The following is a 20378-nucleotide window of genomic DNA, read 5'->3' as shown; positions in this document are numbered from 1 at the left end:
CCGATTTCAATAATTTTCTAGACTTTATCCCGCATAAAATCTCAATTTACTCGCATACATGCATATTCCTCATTATACGATGTGTTAACCCGCGATATAGCGTTTCATTCATGGTTAATCAATAATTTGAAGTAGAATAATCTGAGGCGATTAGAAACTCAGACTATGCCGTTCTTTCTCTGTTCTATAACTCATTCGAAAATGGCTATCCATCATCGAAACTGATGCCATTAGAATCTGTAAATCTCCCTCTTTAAAATCGCTTTCGTTTTATTCAAATCGGACGATCCATTTCCGAGATATCATCGTCCAAATCGCACCGTAATTTTTGATGGCTCGATGTATCTGCCTCTCTCGCACCAAAAACACTGACCTATCTCAAGCGCGCCACGTGCGCGATGGTCAATGCAGGACAATGACACAGCGTGTCTTTTCATTACCACTACATACCCGCTACGCACGCAGTTCCCAGAACTGAAACTAGGTCACGCCACTTTCCTGGAATTTCGCGCAGCATCCCCATTCGCTATCTTATCTAGCCGTACACGGTTGCTTTGAAGGTTTATATCTCGGCAACTTGTTGTCGTATCGACTTCACACAAAGTACGACGTTTTAAGAGGGACACTTCCCTCTATGTTCCAAGGGTACATTTATGGACAAATTTTTAGTGCAAATGGTGTGAAATATTATATTTTATTCGTTGATACGTATCACGTTTGTAGAGAAAGACAGGGGGTTTTTAATGTTTTATTGTATTCTTCGAATTTTCGGAGAAGCTTGTAAAATCTTTGAGAAGCTTTCTCGTAATTTCGTGTAGAATTTTTATTTAGTGAGAGTAATTTCGTGAGAAAATGTTTACCGTAACATTATGTTTTAATAACTGATAGTTGGATCGATATATGTGAAGAAGAAGTACATAGATACATAATTTATCCCTTGTGTATTTCACGTAGATCGCAAAGAAAAGTTTCCCAATTTTCCTAATCGCAAGATTAAATGGAACACTGATAAAGATCCAGAGTCGATTTCACGCTACTTTTCTTACGCCATATCTACTCTTTCTTTTCTACAAAAATTATTTCTCCGCCCGAAACTGCTTTTAGCCTGTGGGCGCTGTCTCTTGTCCAGTCATGCGCGATATTTTCGCGTTACGCGGTTTAAGTCAACATCCCTGCGAAAGAATGCCGAGGCATCGGCTCTTATTTCTTAAACTTCGCGCGATTGTATTGTGAGAAACCAGAAAACCGTTTTCCGTTTCGACAGACAAGAAAGCAACGAACAGACGAGTTCTGGGACGATAGATAGCGATTTCCGGTGGCGAGCATACCACAGAGTTACTTGAACTTTCAACCAACCTGTATAACTCCGGTTTTGTTGAGGATCGCGTGGCCAATCGGTTGGAAGCGTTCCATCTGCCGCAAAACTTCGGCAACCTTCGGTTCCTCCAGGTCCACCAGACGAAACGCAGTCATGTTAACACTGTTGTACTTGAAATCCTCCAAATCGAACGTCTCTATGTCCTATAGAACCATATTTTTCCCATCTTAGTCCAAGTGCATGTGGAGTGATTCGCGAAAGTATTCGATCAATCACCTTAATTGGCAATGAAACTTTTTAATGTTTCCTATAAGTGTTATAGTGTGTCATAATACATTCATAGAGGGTTTCTGCAAGTGTTTGAATACTTTCACGAATTATTATACCTGAAATTAATTATCGAAGGATTAGTTTTCACGCAACTTTCACCGCATTTTTATTATACTTCCAATTCGTTATTTTTACGGATCGAACATCAAAGCAAAACCGTCAATAACGCGTTACCCTCGTTCGACGCACTTTATTGCGCCAGAATGGAACGTTGTCTGCAACAGTCACGCCCGCACTAGATAAACTCACGTAATATACTCTGTTAATAAAACTCTGATATAGTTGCTACTGTATTCTCCAATATTGGACGCGTTCGACCGATTACGATTCCGTTGAAAATCATCCTGTTGCAACCGATCCTTTCTATAACTTGGGAAACCCAGTTTCTTTTAGGAATACGGTCCAACATCGGGCGAGTTTCCTTTGTCAACGAAAATCTATTGAACTTTTTCCAGCCAGAGGTACCTTATCCGACCGAATGAAATGGTTTCTGAATTGAAGAAAAACATTATTGCGAACTGCACAATTATTACGGGGTCTACGGAAGCTTAGTTGCTTCTCTTTCAATTCCTGTCGACTGGACCAACTTTTTCGAGACTTAATTCGCGAAAGAATCCAGTTGGATATGATTTATAATTATTATTATTACAGAGTGATGTGTATCGCTCCGGGAAAATCGTTAAGGTAAACAAAGTGAACTAAAAAGGTTGGAAACCTATGTTGTGACGAGAAACCCGACAGACAAAGCTGCTTTCCGCATCCAACGAACTTCCGTCGACTCCCAACTGATCTTCTATGTCGTTTTTACCGATTTTCGTCTTTCTTTTCCTCTTGCAAATACGTTTTTCTTGCTTCAAGTCGTAATATCGTGAACAAGTCTGTCGTCGTAAACCATCAATGTTCCGGGTGAGTGATTTATTCGACGACTCGTGGTTATGTTTATGTAACGTGTTCCGAAATGGAACACGTTGAAGAATTCCTATTGCGATTCCGTGTCCTGGGAGAATGATAAGAGCGAGAGTCGAACTCCACTTGGGAATTCAGAATCCAGAATGTGTATGCAAATCTTGTTAACACATCGACGATGGATTTTGAAGAATTACAGACACGTGACGCGTGCTGAACGTTGATTTGCTTAGTTTAATAGCGTTATGATATACATAGGATGCACGCATAATATATCTAATACGCGGCATGCGCACAATAGTTTCGAGATAGTTTAACGGCAATTAGACAGAACCTGCGTTAAACTTGGATGTCAGAACCTCCGGCAGCTGAGTCACACGTGATCAGCAATTACAGTTCCGTTGACATATGATGCTTATTGTCTACTATGTATTAAATTCCACGGATCATTCAGATAGGAAAAATGAAACTGCTTCTTCCTCTGAACTATCAGGAAGATATCTTTTTACAAAATAAATCAATTAAAAAGTAGGATACTAAATTACTTTGAAGAAAATATAGATGAATCAATAGTATCACGGCAATGTTGATGAAAAACAGCAGTACTCAGAGACGCAAACAGAATTTAAGTTGACTTAATCTAGAACGTATTAGAATGCAATCATTGCTCGTATACGAGACGCTTAATTCTCAATCAAAACTGAACTAGAACTCAATTAAGATTCATCTCTTTGATTCTACGCTTCAAATACCTACCAGTTTATTCGAGAATTTGCGATATATTCGAAAGACTATTATCTAAGCAATCGTCACTTTGGACTACGACATTAGTAAAATATTTCATGTGGAGCTACGTGAAGACTAATTAATGTTAACATCCATTTTGATAAAAATGATTCTACATAGAATACGGTATATTTCACTGACGTCGATGATTTTGAAATACACGCATGCTATTCAAGTTAATATTCTGAGTAATTTCGCAGACTTATTAAAATTAGTAAACAGCGTCATGATATATGAAAAGATTGTTTGATGAGAGAGATTTCTCAATATTTTATCTTTTGTTCTTTCTTACTTAACTTCCTCAATAAATAAACCTATCACCATTTTGCTACACAAGAATATGATTCTTGGATTCTGGTGTCATGCTATCGAAAAGTTTCATTCGACATAATATTAATGGACTCGCCATGTTCCAAATTCGAACGACTGACACAGAGTAGCGTTTCCAATGATCGACAATTATAAAGGTAATACCGAACCACTGTGCGAGGCACGTGCAACATTAACAATGGTCGCCCCGTCACTCGTGTGAAATTCATAGACGACCCTTTGTTACACTGTCCTCGCCTTGCTCGAACGTTCTATGTTTGATCGTGAATAATTATTTCGGTCAACGTTTGCCTGTTAATAAATGTCATAATTATCAGCCAGTTTCATCCTGTCGGATCAACTTGTCAACTAACGAGGACGTTATTTCACCCGTCTGAATACAAGTAAACATCTCCACATCGATACCTATTTTCGTAGGAAACTCGCGAACTCTTGTTAAAGTTTGATAAACACGTTCTACCTTATACAGAAGATAAATAAACAGGTAACAAGATATAAACAAACCGAGCGTGTAAATAAACAATGTCTAAGAAAAGCAAGAGTATAAACAAATAAGCGAAAATAGAGAAATAAATAAATTGAAAATGTAAGCAACGCAGACTTTTGAAAAATCAAACAGAAGTGTGTGGAAAGGATTTGTCACATAACATTTTACGCTAATTGTTTGTTATATAATATTGTATATCTTTCAATTTAATCATAAATTGTTTGAGTACTTTTGTTTATCTTCGTCTTCTGATACATTGCCCAATTCTAGCTATGGTAAAAGGCCATTAGCAGTAATTGATGATACACGGAAACGCATCAAATTGTAACGTCTCGATTCCTCATTAAACATTAAACTTCGACACGAACTTGCATATTTTCAATCATTAATCGTCCTGTGGATGTACGATCCGACCCTTAAAGCGGATTACATACCGATGCTCCGTATCTTATAGGGAAACTCATTCAAATGTTTGTCGATTCGTACGCGATCGTGGAACGTGGCTACACGATTTAATACCCTGTCACGTTTCTCGAATCCTGACAGTTTAACGATGGTCTAATTAAATATGCAATCCGATATTTATGTAAACGTTTATAAAAACACATATTTTTAAGTCTGCTTTGCTTTATAGATTCGTTGCAAATACGATACTTCCAAATCACACTCTTTTTTGACTTCTCTTTATATCTGTTTTAATTCATGGAAGATACTGTCAGCGTATCATTTTGAATATTCGTGATACATATTTTTTTTCATAATACTTTTCATTGATTTTAACGAGCAGCGGCGCGTGTTCAAAAATTCCGAACGTTTCCGATGAATGGCATTTCGAAACCAGATGTACCGAGTCACTGTCGAAAATCCTGTAATTTCATTCGAAATTATTCGTGAAAGTGCTCGAAATATCTATCGGCAATGTTTTTCCAGCGCGGCAGTCGGACACAGTCTATGCTCGAATTCCAAGTGAAGCATGGACGAGGACAAGGGAAAACAGGATGCTCTGGAAAAAAAAAAACATAAATCGAGTGAACTACTGGTGCGTTTTGACACCGAATTGACGTTTAATTTCAGGATTGCTTCGGTTTGCCGTTGAAACTGAAACCTTCCGCTTAAATAAACTCTGCAACGTTTGTCAAGCTTTGAACCAGCTCGATTTAAAGAGAAGAGAAAAATGAGATCATTCGTGTATTTAACGATAAACCTAATTAACGTATTCGATAACGTTCACTAATTTTTATAAAAATTTATTTTTCCATAAAAACATCAAGGAACGCCAATTAAGCGTTTGCATTGAGATTACTAAAATCGTAATTCAGATCTCGATGATACATTTATCGGTGCGGCGGTCCACTGGTCCACTGGACGTTTCATTGAGAAAAGTCGAGAAGTACCGAGAGCAACGAATTTACATGTACTTTAGGCTGGGCATTTCAAAGAAGCTAAAGCAATTTCCGCGAATCCGTATTAAAACGAACTTGGTTAAAAGGATTCGTTTGTAATTTTCATCGCTGCACGTGGACACGCGATATGGAAAATCGATGCAATGTTCAATACTTACGAACGTGGTGAACATGTAGTGGTATCTGTAATCGTTCATTTGCAGTTGGAGAATCTGTAACACGCAGAAAAACGGCAATTAGATACGTGATTACCACCGATTTCGGGCGCAAACGTTCGCGCTTTTCGAGGATACCGCGTCTTCATTTAGTCCTATTTAATATTTAATATTCGTGAAGGATTTATTGTAGAAATAGGGAAAAGATTGTAAATTACTTTAACATGGAAAGTTCTTGAAAATTTATTTTGGTAAATTCTTGTAGTGAGACGATAAACGTCTGTGATCCCTTCAAAAAGGAATGTTGATGAGATAAATTTTACATGAAAATGAAAAATAAAGTTTTCCTGACGGAAGAGTCAAGATTTTCCGATATTTTTTATGGATTCTATCCTAAAATATTCCTTTCTTTATTAAACCATTTTGGACAATCGCATAAAACGTACCTATGGTATTAATCTAATACGTTCAACGAGAAGAAATCTTTTACTCATCAAACCAGTTCTGTCTGTTAAATCAACTGCCTGCCTAAAGGCGCGAAGTATTTTATCGTAATGATCCTTAAATTATCTTCTGCCCTTTTTTTCCAACTTTAATCCCACACGTCAACCAAAGTCACGATTTGAAATCAGAGAGCATTCGCAGAAATGGAAACGTGCACGGATTTCCTCGAGGAGGAGAGACAGGAGATTAAGGCGTGCGGAGAAACGGGAAGAAACGAAAGGAAAACAAGCATGATAGAAAGCTGAACGCACAAAGGGAGGAGACAAGGCGAGGAAGATGGGGGAGGAGACGACCGTATGAAAGCTGGGAGGTTTTTTGATTACTCAAGCAACGAAGGGATATCCGCAGGAATCCCTATGGGACGGGGCATGCAAATACCCAGTTTCCTTCGACCACGTTTGAACTAAGATTGCCTCTCGACCGAAGGCAAGGGGATAGGAGGATCGAGCGTGGCATTCGACTTCGCGATCGTTTCTATCGATCGGTTTTCTATAATAGTGGACCAAAAAATGTGCAATTAAAAAGAAATTTCATACACATCATTGTAATCTCGGTTTCGTTTAATGAACACTGAAAGTTGAAGTATTGTGTAGCACTTCTGGTTTTTGTTTTTTGCTTTTATTGGTGATAGGTACCATATCAAATTTTAATGCTCTTATTTTTTATTTTATTTATACGTAGACACTGTATCCGGTTGATACGGAGAGGTCCATTTAAAAGAATAATCTTTCAGTTTAATATATCACCGGCGGAAACTCATTCCAACGGGGGAAATGAATTTCTTTTCTCTCACTTTCGATCGACGACCCTTAATACGAATCACGTTTCGATCATTAGGATACTCGAACGCGTCGTACGTGATTATCCGTGACTATCCTACAACCAAGAATATCGTGGCAATTCAATTAACCAGTCTCTGCTTTCATCGACGCGTCGTCATTATCTCAGTTCAACGACAAGCCACAATCCACAAGCTATTATAATGACGTCACAAGAATGGAAGGGGGAAAGGCAAGATAAAATCGCCTATTAATTAACTACGAGAGCAATTTCTTTATCGTAGCTGTCAATCTGTCAGCACTAAACCACTCACGGTAATCCGTTTATTTACGAGTCTCGTAAAAACCAGCCGCGCTAATTTTTGTCGCGTGAATTCGCTGCCGCGTATAAACTCTGTTCATCATTTTCCCGTGAAACACGCGAAAAAAACGTGGAACTTCAGGCCGGGGCCGTTTCGACGCAAAACGGTGTACGATGCCGTGCAATTTCCACCACGCCTATGCTTCCGTGGCTTATTTCCCGGCACAGCGCTTCGGTCACGCGGGTAAAAGGTCGAAAATTGTGAAAAACACCGTCTCCTCGACATGGACGGCACGGTATCGCGTCAATGACGACGGGACAAACCTGTCCCTGGAAATATCGCCGCAAATTCTACTGACAGACCATCGTCGAGAACGACGATATTCGTCATTGTTCCAACGAACGTCCCGTCGAACACGCACCGAAATCTCGCGCGTCGTTTCATCGATAGCTTGCAACCGCAGTGATTTCAGTTTACAGGATTTTGGTCTATAGGATTTTGATTACGGAATCGAGAAAAAAATAGTGGCACTGGTTGTTGGATTTGTTAGTTGCTCGTTTCGTTTCCATCGGTACTGGTAAACTGTTTCTTTTTCTTTTTTTTATTGAGCATTCGAAACGTTGTGCGAGGTATATTTCAGCCGTATGAATATTTGCAATATTTAAAGACCGCGCAGGGAAAATATGATGAATCCATTTTTGTCAAATTGTTAGCTTTTATGCTACTTACTGTGGCTAAAAAAAAAGTATTGCATATTGTATTATGAAACAGACGAAAAAGAAAGCAAGTACATATTTTAGGATATACCTGTTGTTTCATGACATTTTTAGTTTGTACGGTTTTTAGAGTTTTTAGATCTTCATCAGTGGTGCGCAATCTTTGAAATGAAAAGTCCATCTTGTTTTATTGTAATGAATATTTATGACGGTTTCCAGCATACGGGATTTCTTTGTAAGATTTTTTAAAAAGCGCACAATGGCAAGTAACGCTGAAAGAAAAGAGTCCCCCGGCGAGCGAAAGCCACGGACAAACTCATGAATTCGTTGGAATACCGGGGCCGGTGCACTGTAGGACGATGAGTTGCTTGCAGGAGTAATGTCTTTTTAAAGCGACTAAACAGCATTTTATAGAAAGACGGTATAAGTTGCCTTAATATATTCGTTGAAAAATTGAGGATCTTCGCGAAGGCCTTCCGGTGGTCTGGTTGCTGCTGTCGCGATAAAAAATTCCATTAACTTGCTACAACTAAACGTCCTTCCCCTTCCTTCTCCTCTTTTGCTCGACAAAAATTGAGGAAAAAGAGCGAGAAAAACTTTGGAATAAAAATTGAAAGGTTACCGCAAAACAACGCGTGTTACCAATAGCGTGCAGCGCGGAAATTAAAAACGGAACAGAAATACCAACGTCACCGCGGTAACAAATTTCCCACCAAGCAAATTACCCTTTGCAACGGTTTGCCGCGTATTCGAATTCTCGCGTCGCTTCGCCATGTTCCAAAAAGTTCGAGGTCAAGCCCGAACGATGGCGATGCATTCGAGGCAATTTCATCTGGCTAACATCCCCTATGCCTCTCTAATTCAACCTGTTTGATCAACGTTACCATTTTTTCGCCAGCTGCAAACAAGAATTCAAACATTCAGAGCTTGTTCAGGCCGAACGTCTATCGTTGTTCACGAGATAAACTCGCGAATTATTTTATGGATCGGTGTAGATATTTCTCTATGTCCTTCCACACTGTTATTTCTGTTCGATACAAATCTCGAGTGTTTTAGAGAAATTTCAATATACCGTGCCTGGCCAGTACAATACATTATTCCTATAATGGTTTTATCGAGAATATTATTTAACAGCGTCCTGTGACTGTTCTTTGAACGAATACTTTCAATAGAATTCTCGCCATGCGAATACTAATTTCGTGAATAAAAACGATTAATCATTTGTATTACTGTTCAGTTCAAAGTTGGCTTCACTAATCGCATTAAAGTTCTCCTATTTTGATTATAATCCAGTGAAACGGATAGCGAAGCGCAATTTACTTCGCATCCAGAGGAATTGTTTAAATAGTTGATATTTTTGGGGTGGCGGCGTTGTTTCGTAAACGGAGCCAACTCGTATCGTTGAATATCACACTAGAGTTCGACTGGATGCTGGGGAATCGCGGTGGCTATCGGTAAATCTAATTGCAATGCTCCTCCGAGCAAATTGCATCTCTCTTCGTCTCTGGTATCTTTTTTGGCTCTGTTATCTTATTATTTCTCGTGAAAATTACGGCCACGGGATGAATAAGAAAATCCCTTGGCAATTGGATAACGATGTAAGTAACGAAACGAATTCGCGTTGCTCGCCCCTTTCGTTCCGACATCCGACACTCGCTCTAAATAAATGTCCGGCTTCTTCCGGCTGTAATCAGTTTCGAGATGCAGACGTGTTCTAATTACCAGCGAAGGATTTACCTGATTTGCCTTGTGGTTTTCAAATTTTCTCCGTGTCATACTTCTCTGTTATTTCATTTGCGGCTAAATCTGATTGTATTAAATTTCTGGTTATAGAAACGTTGTCTGTCTTGATTAAGATGAAGTAGAGAAACATGGAAATATTTATATTTGAACTTAAAGAATTGCCAACGTAGTGATTCTTAAAATTGCTTTCTTGTAAAAAGTAGGAAATATTCTATAATCATGTTTTTCCTCCTCGTTATTGTTAATCGATAAATCAGCTACAATTACCCAGTAGTCCTAAACGCGAATTCTAATAACATCGATCGACATAATTCATTCAATTGTTTCATAGAACAAGCCAGGACACTAGATCGGTCGGAGAATATTTTTTCACCGACCGCAAACGAATTATAAATCGTTTTCCCCTGATGTATCGTCCTCGATAGCATTACGGAGACTTCGGAGATTAAATACCCCGCGAGCAAGTATTATGGGTCTTCGTTCTGTGTCTATCCCGAAGCTATACACATTGTAGTTGCGGTATCGATCGATGGACGTCACTCCCCTTCTACCAGTCGTTCTCTTTTTCCGCTCCTACGAGTAAGGATGTAAGCTTCTATGGGTTCCTAGGTTGCGTACCAGAGATCTGTAGCGAGCTCCTTGATGCAGCACGTAACGGTATAATATTTCGCCTCGTATAGACGCTACTAGTCCCGTGCTACGATAAAGGAACTATCCAGTAGAGAAACTCGACCTTTTAAATCTTCCACCACTTGTTTCGTTGAATCTTTCACGTGAATACTGATCGATTCTGATTCTGATAACTGATACAGGTACTGATGCGAATATTAAAGTAAAAGTATATAATCTTAGAGGATACAATCATATGCAAATCGTAATCGAAATGGATACAATAACGATTATAACTTCACGCCTACGACAGGTTTAGAAAATTTAACACGGTATCCTCAAATTAAGTAATTATTAGGCTACGAATGTTCATGTATCTATGAAAAATTTAAATGCGAATAAATGTTCAATTTAAACAAATGTCTAAAAGGAAGTACTTGTTACAGTATCTAAAGAGTGAAATAAATTTCTATCTATGCTACATGTTTCATCAAAACCCATATTTACATAAACGACAACAGCTTCGTAATTAAAACATCTTGACTCACCGCTCGAAAAAATTGTTGCATGTGCGCAGGATCCGTATCGACGATCAACTTGTAGATCTCCTTATGTCTGACTTCTCGAAGAACCTGTCTATAAGAACCAGGTCCTGCCTGGCGAATGTACATTTCGGTCCTCGCCGAAGGCGGTGATTTCACGAGATCTTGTAGCTTAAACAGACCTGCCAAGAAACAGATAGAAGCACGTGTATATTTCATCCATCAATTACATCCTTTTGTTTCACCTTTAAGTGGAGTATGGTGAGAAAAGTGATCCGAATATCACAAGCAAAAGAAAATCGAAATTCGTCGAATCTAACAGATTCGATGGCAAACGTTTCAGTGTGTCGCCAGGGAACACGGTTCGAAATGAAATTCGCGAAAAATTACAGGTCTCGTAGGGGTTGGATGGGAAACTTTATTTAAAATCGGATCTCGGTTTTATTGCCGGTCGGTTTTCATTTCGACTCTCTTCCAGTTTCATCCTTTGCCGTTGTGTCGTCACATTTTTCCGCCCGTATCATCCGCGAAAGTACGAAACGAGCGGCAGTCTTTCGAGCACCGTGATATAGTTTCGAATGTAAGAATCGATTTGATTAATTCTCAGAAAATATAGGTTCGCGACATTTACCGGTTTCAATCGTGGCATATACGTTCGTGTATCGAGTTGGAAATAAAATTTATCGACTGAATGAACTCCGAAAATTGATCCCTTCAGCTTTTTCTATTTTATGAATATCGAGAGCTTCCTTCTACAGCAAACAATTCCTCAATGGCTCCGCCGTTATTAAACTAATACCAAACATCGCGCGTTTTGAATAACTCAAAGAGCGAAATTGAATTTATATAAAATACCACGTTTAATTAAATTCGTTTAATCAAAACAGGTATTTCAATAATTTTCATTCGAGGGCAATGAATTTTATTTCGAGAGAAGAAATGAAAGAAAACTCCTTTGAGCAAAATACGAGGTAACCGAAGTGAAAGAATGCCATTTAAGTAATGGGCTCAGGTTTGCTTGAAACGTAAAATTGAAAAATAACAAACCGCTTCTTAGACGCGGTTTTCAATTATCACACCGCCCTGACGTGGTGCAACGCGTTCACGTCGGCCGACCCTTTGTACTCATGTATACATACCCAGTAACAACGGGTTGGCTGGAGATGAGGGTGGAGAACGAACGTATGGGGGTGAGACTAGTTTGCGGAATGACTCTGTGGTACCGCGACCTTTACGATTTTCGTGGCTGGTAATTTATGGCGGTTTTCCACGATATAAAAAGTACATGAAACAGTCAAGAATTTAGAAAACTTGCATCCTCTCCGTTGCGTTTTCCAAATGCCATTTTAAATATGAGTTTATTTGCTTCGTTCGAGTATTCGATTTGATGATTACTTAGCTTGCTCACAAAAATTCGTGTTAATGTGAATAAAATTACTATTTATTTTCAGTATTTTGATATATGTATATCGGAAACTCTGAGATCATTTATTACCAGAAGATGACATTGTATTTTTATTTAAACTATGTATTAAAAATATTTTCCCTTGTCAAACTTTTTTGATGGAGACACGAACACGTATGAATAATACATACAATTTTTTTGTCATGAAACAAAATATGAAATATTAAATAAATTTAATAAAATTGTCTATCATCTATCATGCAGATTTCTCGTCCGATAGAAACATATTCAAATGGCAACGCTATAGATCATTAAGTTATTCAATTCACTAAATTCCAAATCGATTAACCTGCCATTTCCAAAGAACCTAAATAAAACTTCTATCGAAACACTCCTTCTATTTGAAACGTAACTTCGTCGTCTCAAGGGCCGCCAAAGTCCACTTCATTCATACCAAAGAATCATCAACATCTTCCTTCGTACGTATGTTCGAATGGGTCTGAAAGGAGTTCTTCGAGTGTTCAACCTCGATGAATGTTAAAACAAACCAATGTTGAAAAGAACCATTCATCTCCGTTTCCCATTGCGGTTTAATATTTTCGTGCAGAACCATTGCAGTACTGTTATACGAAAACATGGACACAATGGCGCGCTTTCGATGCGGAGATTCAAGCGTCTATTCATGCGAGCTTAACGCCGTGTCGTGACTCGATTCGCGACAGCCAAAGAGCCGAGTCATCCTGTTCGAAGGCAAAGCATGGCTCGGGTAATTAATCCGTGGAAGAATAATTGGCGGGTCTGGCACAAAGCGCGATGAACGCGACAGAGACGTCTAGCCTGTCCCGATTTACATACATGCGCACATTTGTAACTGTAGGCCTCGCGTTGCCTATATTCTCTCCGTAACAAACAGCGAGAACCAACGGTGAAACGTTAATAAAGGCTTGTTGCTGTAACCATGTCACCTCGTAGAGTTGTTCTGCTCGTTGCATTTAGCAGGTGAGAATTATTAGGGGTCTTGAGCAAAGGAGCTTTGTGGTATAGAAAGCTTTGAACCGCCTTTGTGGGACCCTTGAGGAAGATTCAAGAAGACCGAGGGTTCTTCCAAGAGTTTATACAGAAGCGACATTGCTATAGCAGATGGAGCTTCTTCTTAGATTACATTTTAATTGGATTTAGAGAAGTCCGAAGATCGAAATCCTTGGGATAATGCAAGAGTTTAAGCAGAGATCATTTTCTTTTGCTTCGCGAAGCACGGCCGGCTCGAGCGAAGAACGTTGATTCACATTTAAACGATCGACCCGCGGGAAAGCTTTGTCGTGCTACGGAAGGCAAAATTCTGCCGCATTTTCGATGAATAGCCGAGCTGAAAAATATATTCCATCAGACAGAATATCGAGGAAATGCTCAGTGACATGCTTCAGCGAGAAGAAATTTTCAAACGTCTCTATTCGGAATCGCTGCCGGGAAATTTATGGCTGTCACAGGATGTAAAAAAAGGGACATCCTTCCTAAGGTCTTTTCTTGGTCTTAGCAGAAAACGTTCCGCTTCCTGCACGCCCTTCCGTAAGCGATTACGTCGTCTAATCAGGAGAAGTAATTTCGAAGAATGATCACTCTCCTTTCCTTCGACCATTGTGTAATTTTTAAAATTGAACGAAGTTTGAATAGTTCACTTAAGATAACAAGACCTTTTTTTCCTTGCCCAATTACCAACCAGTTAAAAATGTAATATTGTACTGGTTTTTTTTTTCAAACGAAATATAAATGAAAGCGATGTAAACCACCATAAAACATGGTTTTCGTTTTCGGCGAAAAAACTGAGCCGTGCAATCAATTTTTTCCCGCACTCGATCAATGTTTAACGTAAAAGTTTTTTTGCGAAATTCATTGACTACACGAGATTACTTTCGATGCTACGATATTTTAACCACCATTTTTTTTATAAATATTAGGAAACGCCTTGGTTTCATATAAAATATGAAAATTTCATAACGATGCAGGAATTTGGAAAAACTACTTTCATAAGTTATTAAAGACTTGAAGCACGCTGAAGGAATGGCATAAATTTCAACGAATGTTTGACTATAATTCATTCGCTAAGTTGTTTCGTATTATGTTCTGCCATTCTTGAGCAAAAAGCTCGAAGTGGAAACTTGCGAGCTCGGGAACAGGAGAACGTTGACTTTAGAAGGTGTTAATTAAATGAGAGTAACTTTGGAGCAGCAAGGTGAAGGAGCGCTTTGACCTCGAAAACACAAGGTTAATAAACCTTGGCCTTCGAAAGTACGAGGTCAAGAAGAAGACCAAGGATCAGACAGGTTTAGGTTACACTGGATACGCTTGGGCTCTGAAAGCTCTGGGTCAATGATATTTAATTTTCAAATATTAAACAATCCTCCTCCGATCTCAAGATTATATCCTATATATTTAAGTTGAAAAACAAAGCCAGAGGAAAAATATCAAGAGTAGAAGTCCTAGTCTAAGAAGTTCATTCGCGAAAAGGAATAATATTGAAACTTCAAATTCCAGCAAGCTGTAACCCCGTAAGCAAAAACTCCGATATCAACGATAGTAGAACTAAAACCTTTGGTCTCTTAGGATTCACTATACATTTAATTGTTCTAGAAATATAATCATTTTTTTATCATTTCTCTAATAGCTATTTAGTTAATATTTAGATACTCATTGTTGTAACACTGTATCCGACACGAAATATTGAAATTTAATATAAAAATATATTTGTATTTAGAGACTTTCGAATTGTAGAAATCGAAAATTTTTCAGTGACGCTTGTAGGAAAAGTAGATGGAAGAAATGTCGACGATAATGACGAATCGTGTGATTTTACACGCGGAATAGGTTGGTTGCGTGTGCGTGCAGGTGACAGGCGTACATTTCAGCGTCGCGTTGGCATCCACTTCCGCCGGCTGACTCCGACGTTCTATTTGCATAGGAACGCATCGCGCCAGCCGACGCGACGCGACACGTGGAGTTAGCTGTTGAAAAAGAAGAAAAGAAAAACAAAACAAAACAAAAGCAGAGAAAAAAGGAGGAACAGCGTAATAACTAGGCTGTATGACACGCCACGGCACGATATCCGCGAAAGCGCTGTTTCGTGACTCCTTGGAGAGCGCCACTCATATGCTTGCAAATCTGCCAGCACCTAGGGTATTTGCTCCATTGTTTCAATGGTATGGTTCTCCTTTTCGTCGTATCTTTTTATTTCCCATCGTCCCACGAAACATAATATGTGTATAACTATGCTTACGAGCAACGTGTTTTGAATAACACGATTTTTGAACGGTAACAAGGACATAAATGTAAAGTATATGGTGAATTTCTGGTTTAGGATTGGATGGTTACACAAAAATAGTGTGTACAAACAAATTGGGTACAAGCAAGCTTGAAGCAATAGCCATCCTCAAATGAAACATGGTTATGACAATTGTCATCTAATTGTTACAAATTTAAATCCTGGACCGAGTAGAACAATTCCGGCGGTAGCCTAAAGTGATACGTAAATTCTTTCAAGGGAAAGGAAAATTTTTTACTAGGTATCGCATGAGAAGTATAATAAAATAAATATAAAAGATTAGATATTTACCGTAATCTTCTTCGTAAATTATGGCCACCCTGGTCCAGTTTAGAAAGGACATGAGATCTTTGAAGGCTTTGTTCAAATGGTCCTGCGACGGATAGAGATTTATACTAAACTCCTTGAACGTTGGCTCGAAGTCCACTCTTGCCTCCAGATGCGGGACATCGAGAGCTTCACAGATACTCTGGATGTGGGCACCGAGGAGAGGATCAGACGGTCCGAAGATCCCCTGCACCGATCTGGACAGTTGCTTGCACGCTGCAAGTTAGTATACACTAACTTAATTAAATTTACTCGGAAGCAATTATTATACGAATGTTTACAATCAGTATTTGGTATACCAAAATACGAAGAATTTATTTCCATGCACATAGTATAAATAATTGAAAATTTCAAGACACATCTTGAGACATGATATTTATCTTTTGAATATTATTTTTTTGTTAATTGATATCTTTCTCTACGTTTCATTTATAAAGTTGATCAACATTTGAACGCTCATATGTATCCTACAAGTTTTGAAGTATTAAAAACAAATCATGTACTCTGCCATTGAAAGCAACAAATATTTCAGAAAATAGAGTCGTTCCATTTGGCTTTTAAGTGGCTCATATATAGGTTAACACCTCCATGTTACTTTAGTGTTGCGTAAATGGAGTTGAAGAAGAGTTTAGAAGGTAAGCAGGTAAGCGGTAGAGAAAAGTGTTGAAATGGAAATACGGGGAGGAGTGCCAGTGACACACTGATTTCATATTTCCAGGCGAGACACACTCGGGATCTTTACATCGCGGAAAGCTGTGCCGCGCTGAAGATTTTGTCCCTTACCGCGTCGTTGCTACACTATTTCCTGGTAATCTTCTCGTAAACTTTCATCGTGGTCGCGGCGCGAATCAGGCGAGAAAGAGATTGGCGCGGAACTTTGCCGCTTCCTCTTTTCCTCGTCAGTAAACAAGTTGCGCCACTACTTTCTGTAATCGCGTTCCCATCGTCTAGAATCAGTTCCACGACGAAACATTTGCATTACGACTTTTCAATGGACATTCATTCCGTCATTACCAGCATCTCTGGTTCGGAACTGCAATCCGGGGTGCCGACACACCGGATTACTTGTAAAAATCTCTTTTACTATATGACAGTCAGTTACCTAATATAATAGTATTAATTTAGTATAGTATTAGTATAGTATAGGATGATATATGATGTGTTACCATTACAAAGTTAATAGATAATTGTCGAAACACTGGAAGTTAGACATATAGTTAGAGATAAATATGCAAACTCGATACAGTTAATTGCCCAATATATTATTATTTTTACAATACTATATAGTCTTTACCTTCAGTATAGGATCATGTGCACGTGTACCATTGCAGTTAGTGAAAATTGTCGGAACGATGTAGGTTCGGATGAAACGATCAGATGTCACTGTATCAACTAGCAAATCACAACGTATCAGAATCGTGGATCGGAACAAATTTTTGAAACGTTGAAAGTTTAACGATGCCAGTACGAACGAAACGGCCGGATGTCACCGTATCAACTTACGAATCATAACGTGCAATCAAAGGCGTGTATCGGAACAGATATTTTTAACCGAGCCGCTAGTTTTTCGCGACAATACCGTCTCGTGATACTTTTCCATCGACTGCGTACATATTCGACGCACGGCTCGCGTATTAATCGAGCATTCATGGACCCGATAGAAGCGACGTGACCGTATGATTTACGAGTTCGATGTCTGTACGCGCGTACGAGCATCGTAGAAAATGGACAGGAAATTGATACGTTATCAGACCGACGGCTTCCTGATCCATTATCCGCGATATACCTTCAGAACGGCTGTTCTCCTTTCGTAAAGGATCGTGGCTGGCACGCGTGCAGAGAGCGGCCGACTCCGCGCTACGATGGATGAATTCGATTTCGAAAGTGGGATTCCGGCGTGTCTAAGTATTCTCGTTTGCTACGTGTTCGCTGAATTATTCACGTGACTTCGTCTTTTTTTCCATTGCCTTTCGATCGGCTGCCATGTCAGACATCTGACTCATCGTTTCTTCGTTTACGTTGCCGGTTTCACTTAACGCGCGATCGAAAACTCGTTAGGCAATGAAATTCTTGCCACGGAAGGTAATACCTTTCGAGAAAGAAATTTAATTGAATCGATCGCGCCTGGGTACCTGATCGGTGCTGAGTGATATAGGAACGGTAAAACTCGAAATTTAATTTTTCTGAATAGCTTCCATGTCGTTCTTGAGGATTGTCGTTTAATTCGAGATTGTATCTGCTCATATAATTTCGCTATCTTCCATTTAATCGAAGAAACTAATTTAAGAAGATTTATTAGCCAGTAAGAGGCGTTTTATTATTCTTCGATAAAGATCGATCTCTTGCTGTCCAGTGACCGTAATTTTCTTTGAATTCGCCGGTATCTGTATCCTCAAGGGTGCAACGAAAATCCTGGATCTCTGCGTCTGACAAACAGAAGACTCAGTTGGTTCTTTGACTGCTCCACCACGAATAATTCGAAATTCCTCTCTCGTCGTCGTCCCTTCTTGATTAAGTCGTATTCTCAACGTTGCTAAATAAGTCTCGCTATTTCGTTACGAAGTCTCTCCGAAGCTCTTCCGGTTAACGAACCAACACTGCCCCCCGTTTCAACACGCCAAATGCGGAAATGCTTCGAATGATCAGTTATCAGGCCGCTCACTTCCGCTCTCTAGGCACTCCCAGCAGAGTGCGGTTTTCAGAAAGTCTGGAGAAGGTTTACCTTCACGAATAAAACACCAATAACTAATTTCGTAAAGATCAAATATTCTCGTGTAGCAATTACTTTTCATTACTTTCATAGCAATTGCTTTGAATTCGCGTAAAATTTCTGCAAAATTGTTTGTGATATTGTTTACAAAATTGATGTGGCATTTAACATATTATACATTCTGTAATGATCGGATCTGCATTGCAATTGTTGTTCAACATCAGATGCCAAAGAGAATACCTCGGTACACAAGATGTACTATAGTGTCATCAATAATGCAGACAAAGTGGATTAAAAAATTAAATAGCAGATTAAACATGAATCTTTATTACACCCAGATCATTAAAATTGCTTCCTTCGAGTTATTAATCGAAAATAAGCAACGATAATTTCATACAAAAATACGTCTCTCTGCGAAGTAAAATCCCACCGTAGTTTAGTTTTCGTTTAACGATGGAGAAACGGCGTCGCGACGATCGACGATAGTCACCGAGTGCATTGACATCCAGAAATGGCTTCGTCACTAATTTCCGTAGTTCGTTCGTTCGTCGCAGTCACCATTTGTACACGGGGAATGCAGGGCCAAAGATTACGTAACAACGTGGAGTTAACGTTCACGTTGCATGAATTCACCGAGCAAAATCGTGGCTCTCATCCGCAAACGCTTTCAAAATGGTAACGAGAGGAAACACGGGATTAAATCTGCGTTAAATATCGCCTTTTCAGTTTTCTTGGTCATCTCGAGGATGGGAACTCGTACCTCTACAGATCGACAGGGAAAAATGGAAGGTTAACAAAGTGACCAACCGCATCGGAACCCTCGAATCGCAACATTTTACCATTTCTGCTGTGATATATTTTTCTTTTTTTCTTGTGTTTCTTTCGTTTTTTCTTCTCCCGAATCACGAATACTGATTTAATTGCGACGCGGAAATCTCGTTGAAAGTTCGGACGTAGTAGAAAGCGAAATGTTAGCAATCTTGCGTTCCGGTTGACCTGAATTCTCTGCGGAATCACCGGTCCTTCTGTAGAGGCGCGAACAAAGGTATAGAGGTTTTGTCCGGAGCATAGGAATACCGAGACGAAATGGGAGTAAAAGAGTGTCCAACGGGAAAGCAGTAAATTAAAAATACAACGGGTGTTCGCGTGTCATCCGGATTTTAAACGGTCCCATTTAGCTGTCTGCCGAAAAAAAGTTCTCCATCAGCGCTTTCAAGTGCACTTCCCCGTTTTAAACGAATTACATCGGTCGCATCCGTGTCTCCTTTCTCTTGGCTTCTCCGCAAGAGGGGATGATAAAAAATGATCGTCGAGGACCGTTGGATTCGTGACTCGAGTGCTCTATTAAATTATTCTATCCGAAAGTAGTATATTTCTCGCGTGATATCAACCGAAAAAAATTTTTATCGCGAGGGAACGATTGTCGTAGGTGTTACACGAATTTTGCAGAGAGGCACGTGTATAAGAAGCTGAACATCTGAGAGGGAAGATTTTCCGGCAAATCAGTGAGTGCTGCAGATGAACGGGGATCCTAGCCACAAAGAAATGGCTATAACGTAAAGAGAGAGTTTGCCGGTAATAAACGAAAGCTTCCATTAAAATGTTCCGCCTCGAGAGATCAAAGGGATTCGGTGTAAGTTATTCAATGAATTTTGAGAAATTGTTACTTCTCCGGTTCTTTGTATCTTCCGCTTTCTTGTATGCCAGTTT

General features: G+C 39.3%; 1 protein-coding gene across 8 annotated transcripts in view; it reads right to left on the bottom strand.

Annotated features, from left to right (window-relative positions):
* The window catches only part of LOC100651036 (glutamate receptor ionotropic, kainate 2), a 200095-nt gene that overhangs the window by 98031 nt on the left and 81686 nt on the right, over positions 1-20378 (bottom strand). For all 8 annotated transcript variants that reach the window (XM_048405375.1, XM_048405368.1, XM_048405370.1 and 5 more), the window contains exons 4-7: positions 15923-16174; positions 10917-11092; positions 5719-5772; positions 1357-1521 (exon numbers count right to left, since the gene is read on the bottom strand). In XM_048405375.1, the coding sequence (XP_048261332.1) occupies positions 1357-1521; positions 5719-5772; positions 10917-11092; positions 15923-16174 (647 nt within the window). The remainder of the gene's footprint in view (positions 1-1356; positions 1522-5718; positions 5773-10916; positions 11093-15922; positions 16175-20378) is intronic.

Source organism: Bombus terrestris, chromosome 4 (genome assembly GCF_910591885.1).
Source record: "Bombus terrestris chromosome 4, iyBomTerr1.2, whole genome shotgun sequence".
NCBI lineage: Eukaryota > Metazoa > Arthropoda > Insecta > Hymenoptera > Apidae > Bombus > Bombus terrestris.
The sequence above is the reverse complement of the archived record's forward strand: the minus strand, read 5'-3'. Positions and strand labels throughout refer to the sequence as shown.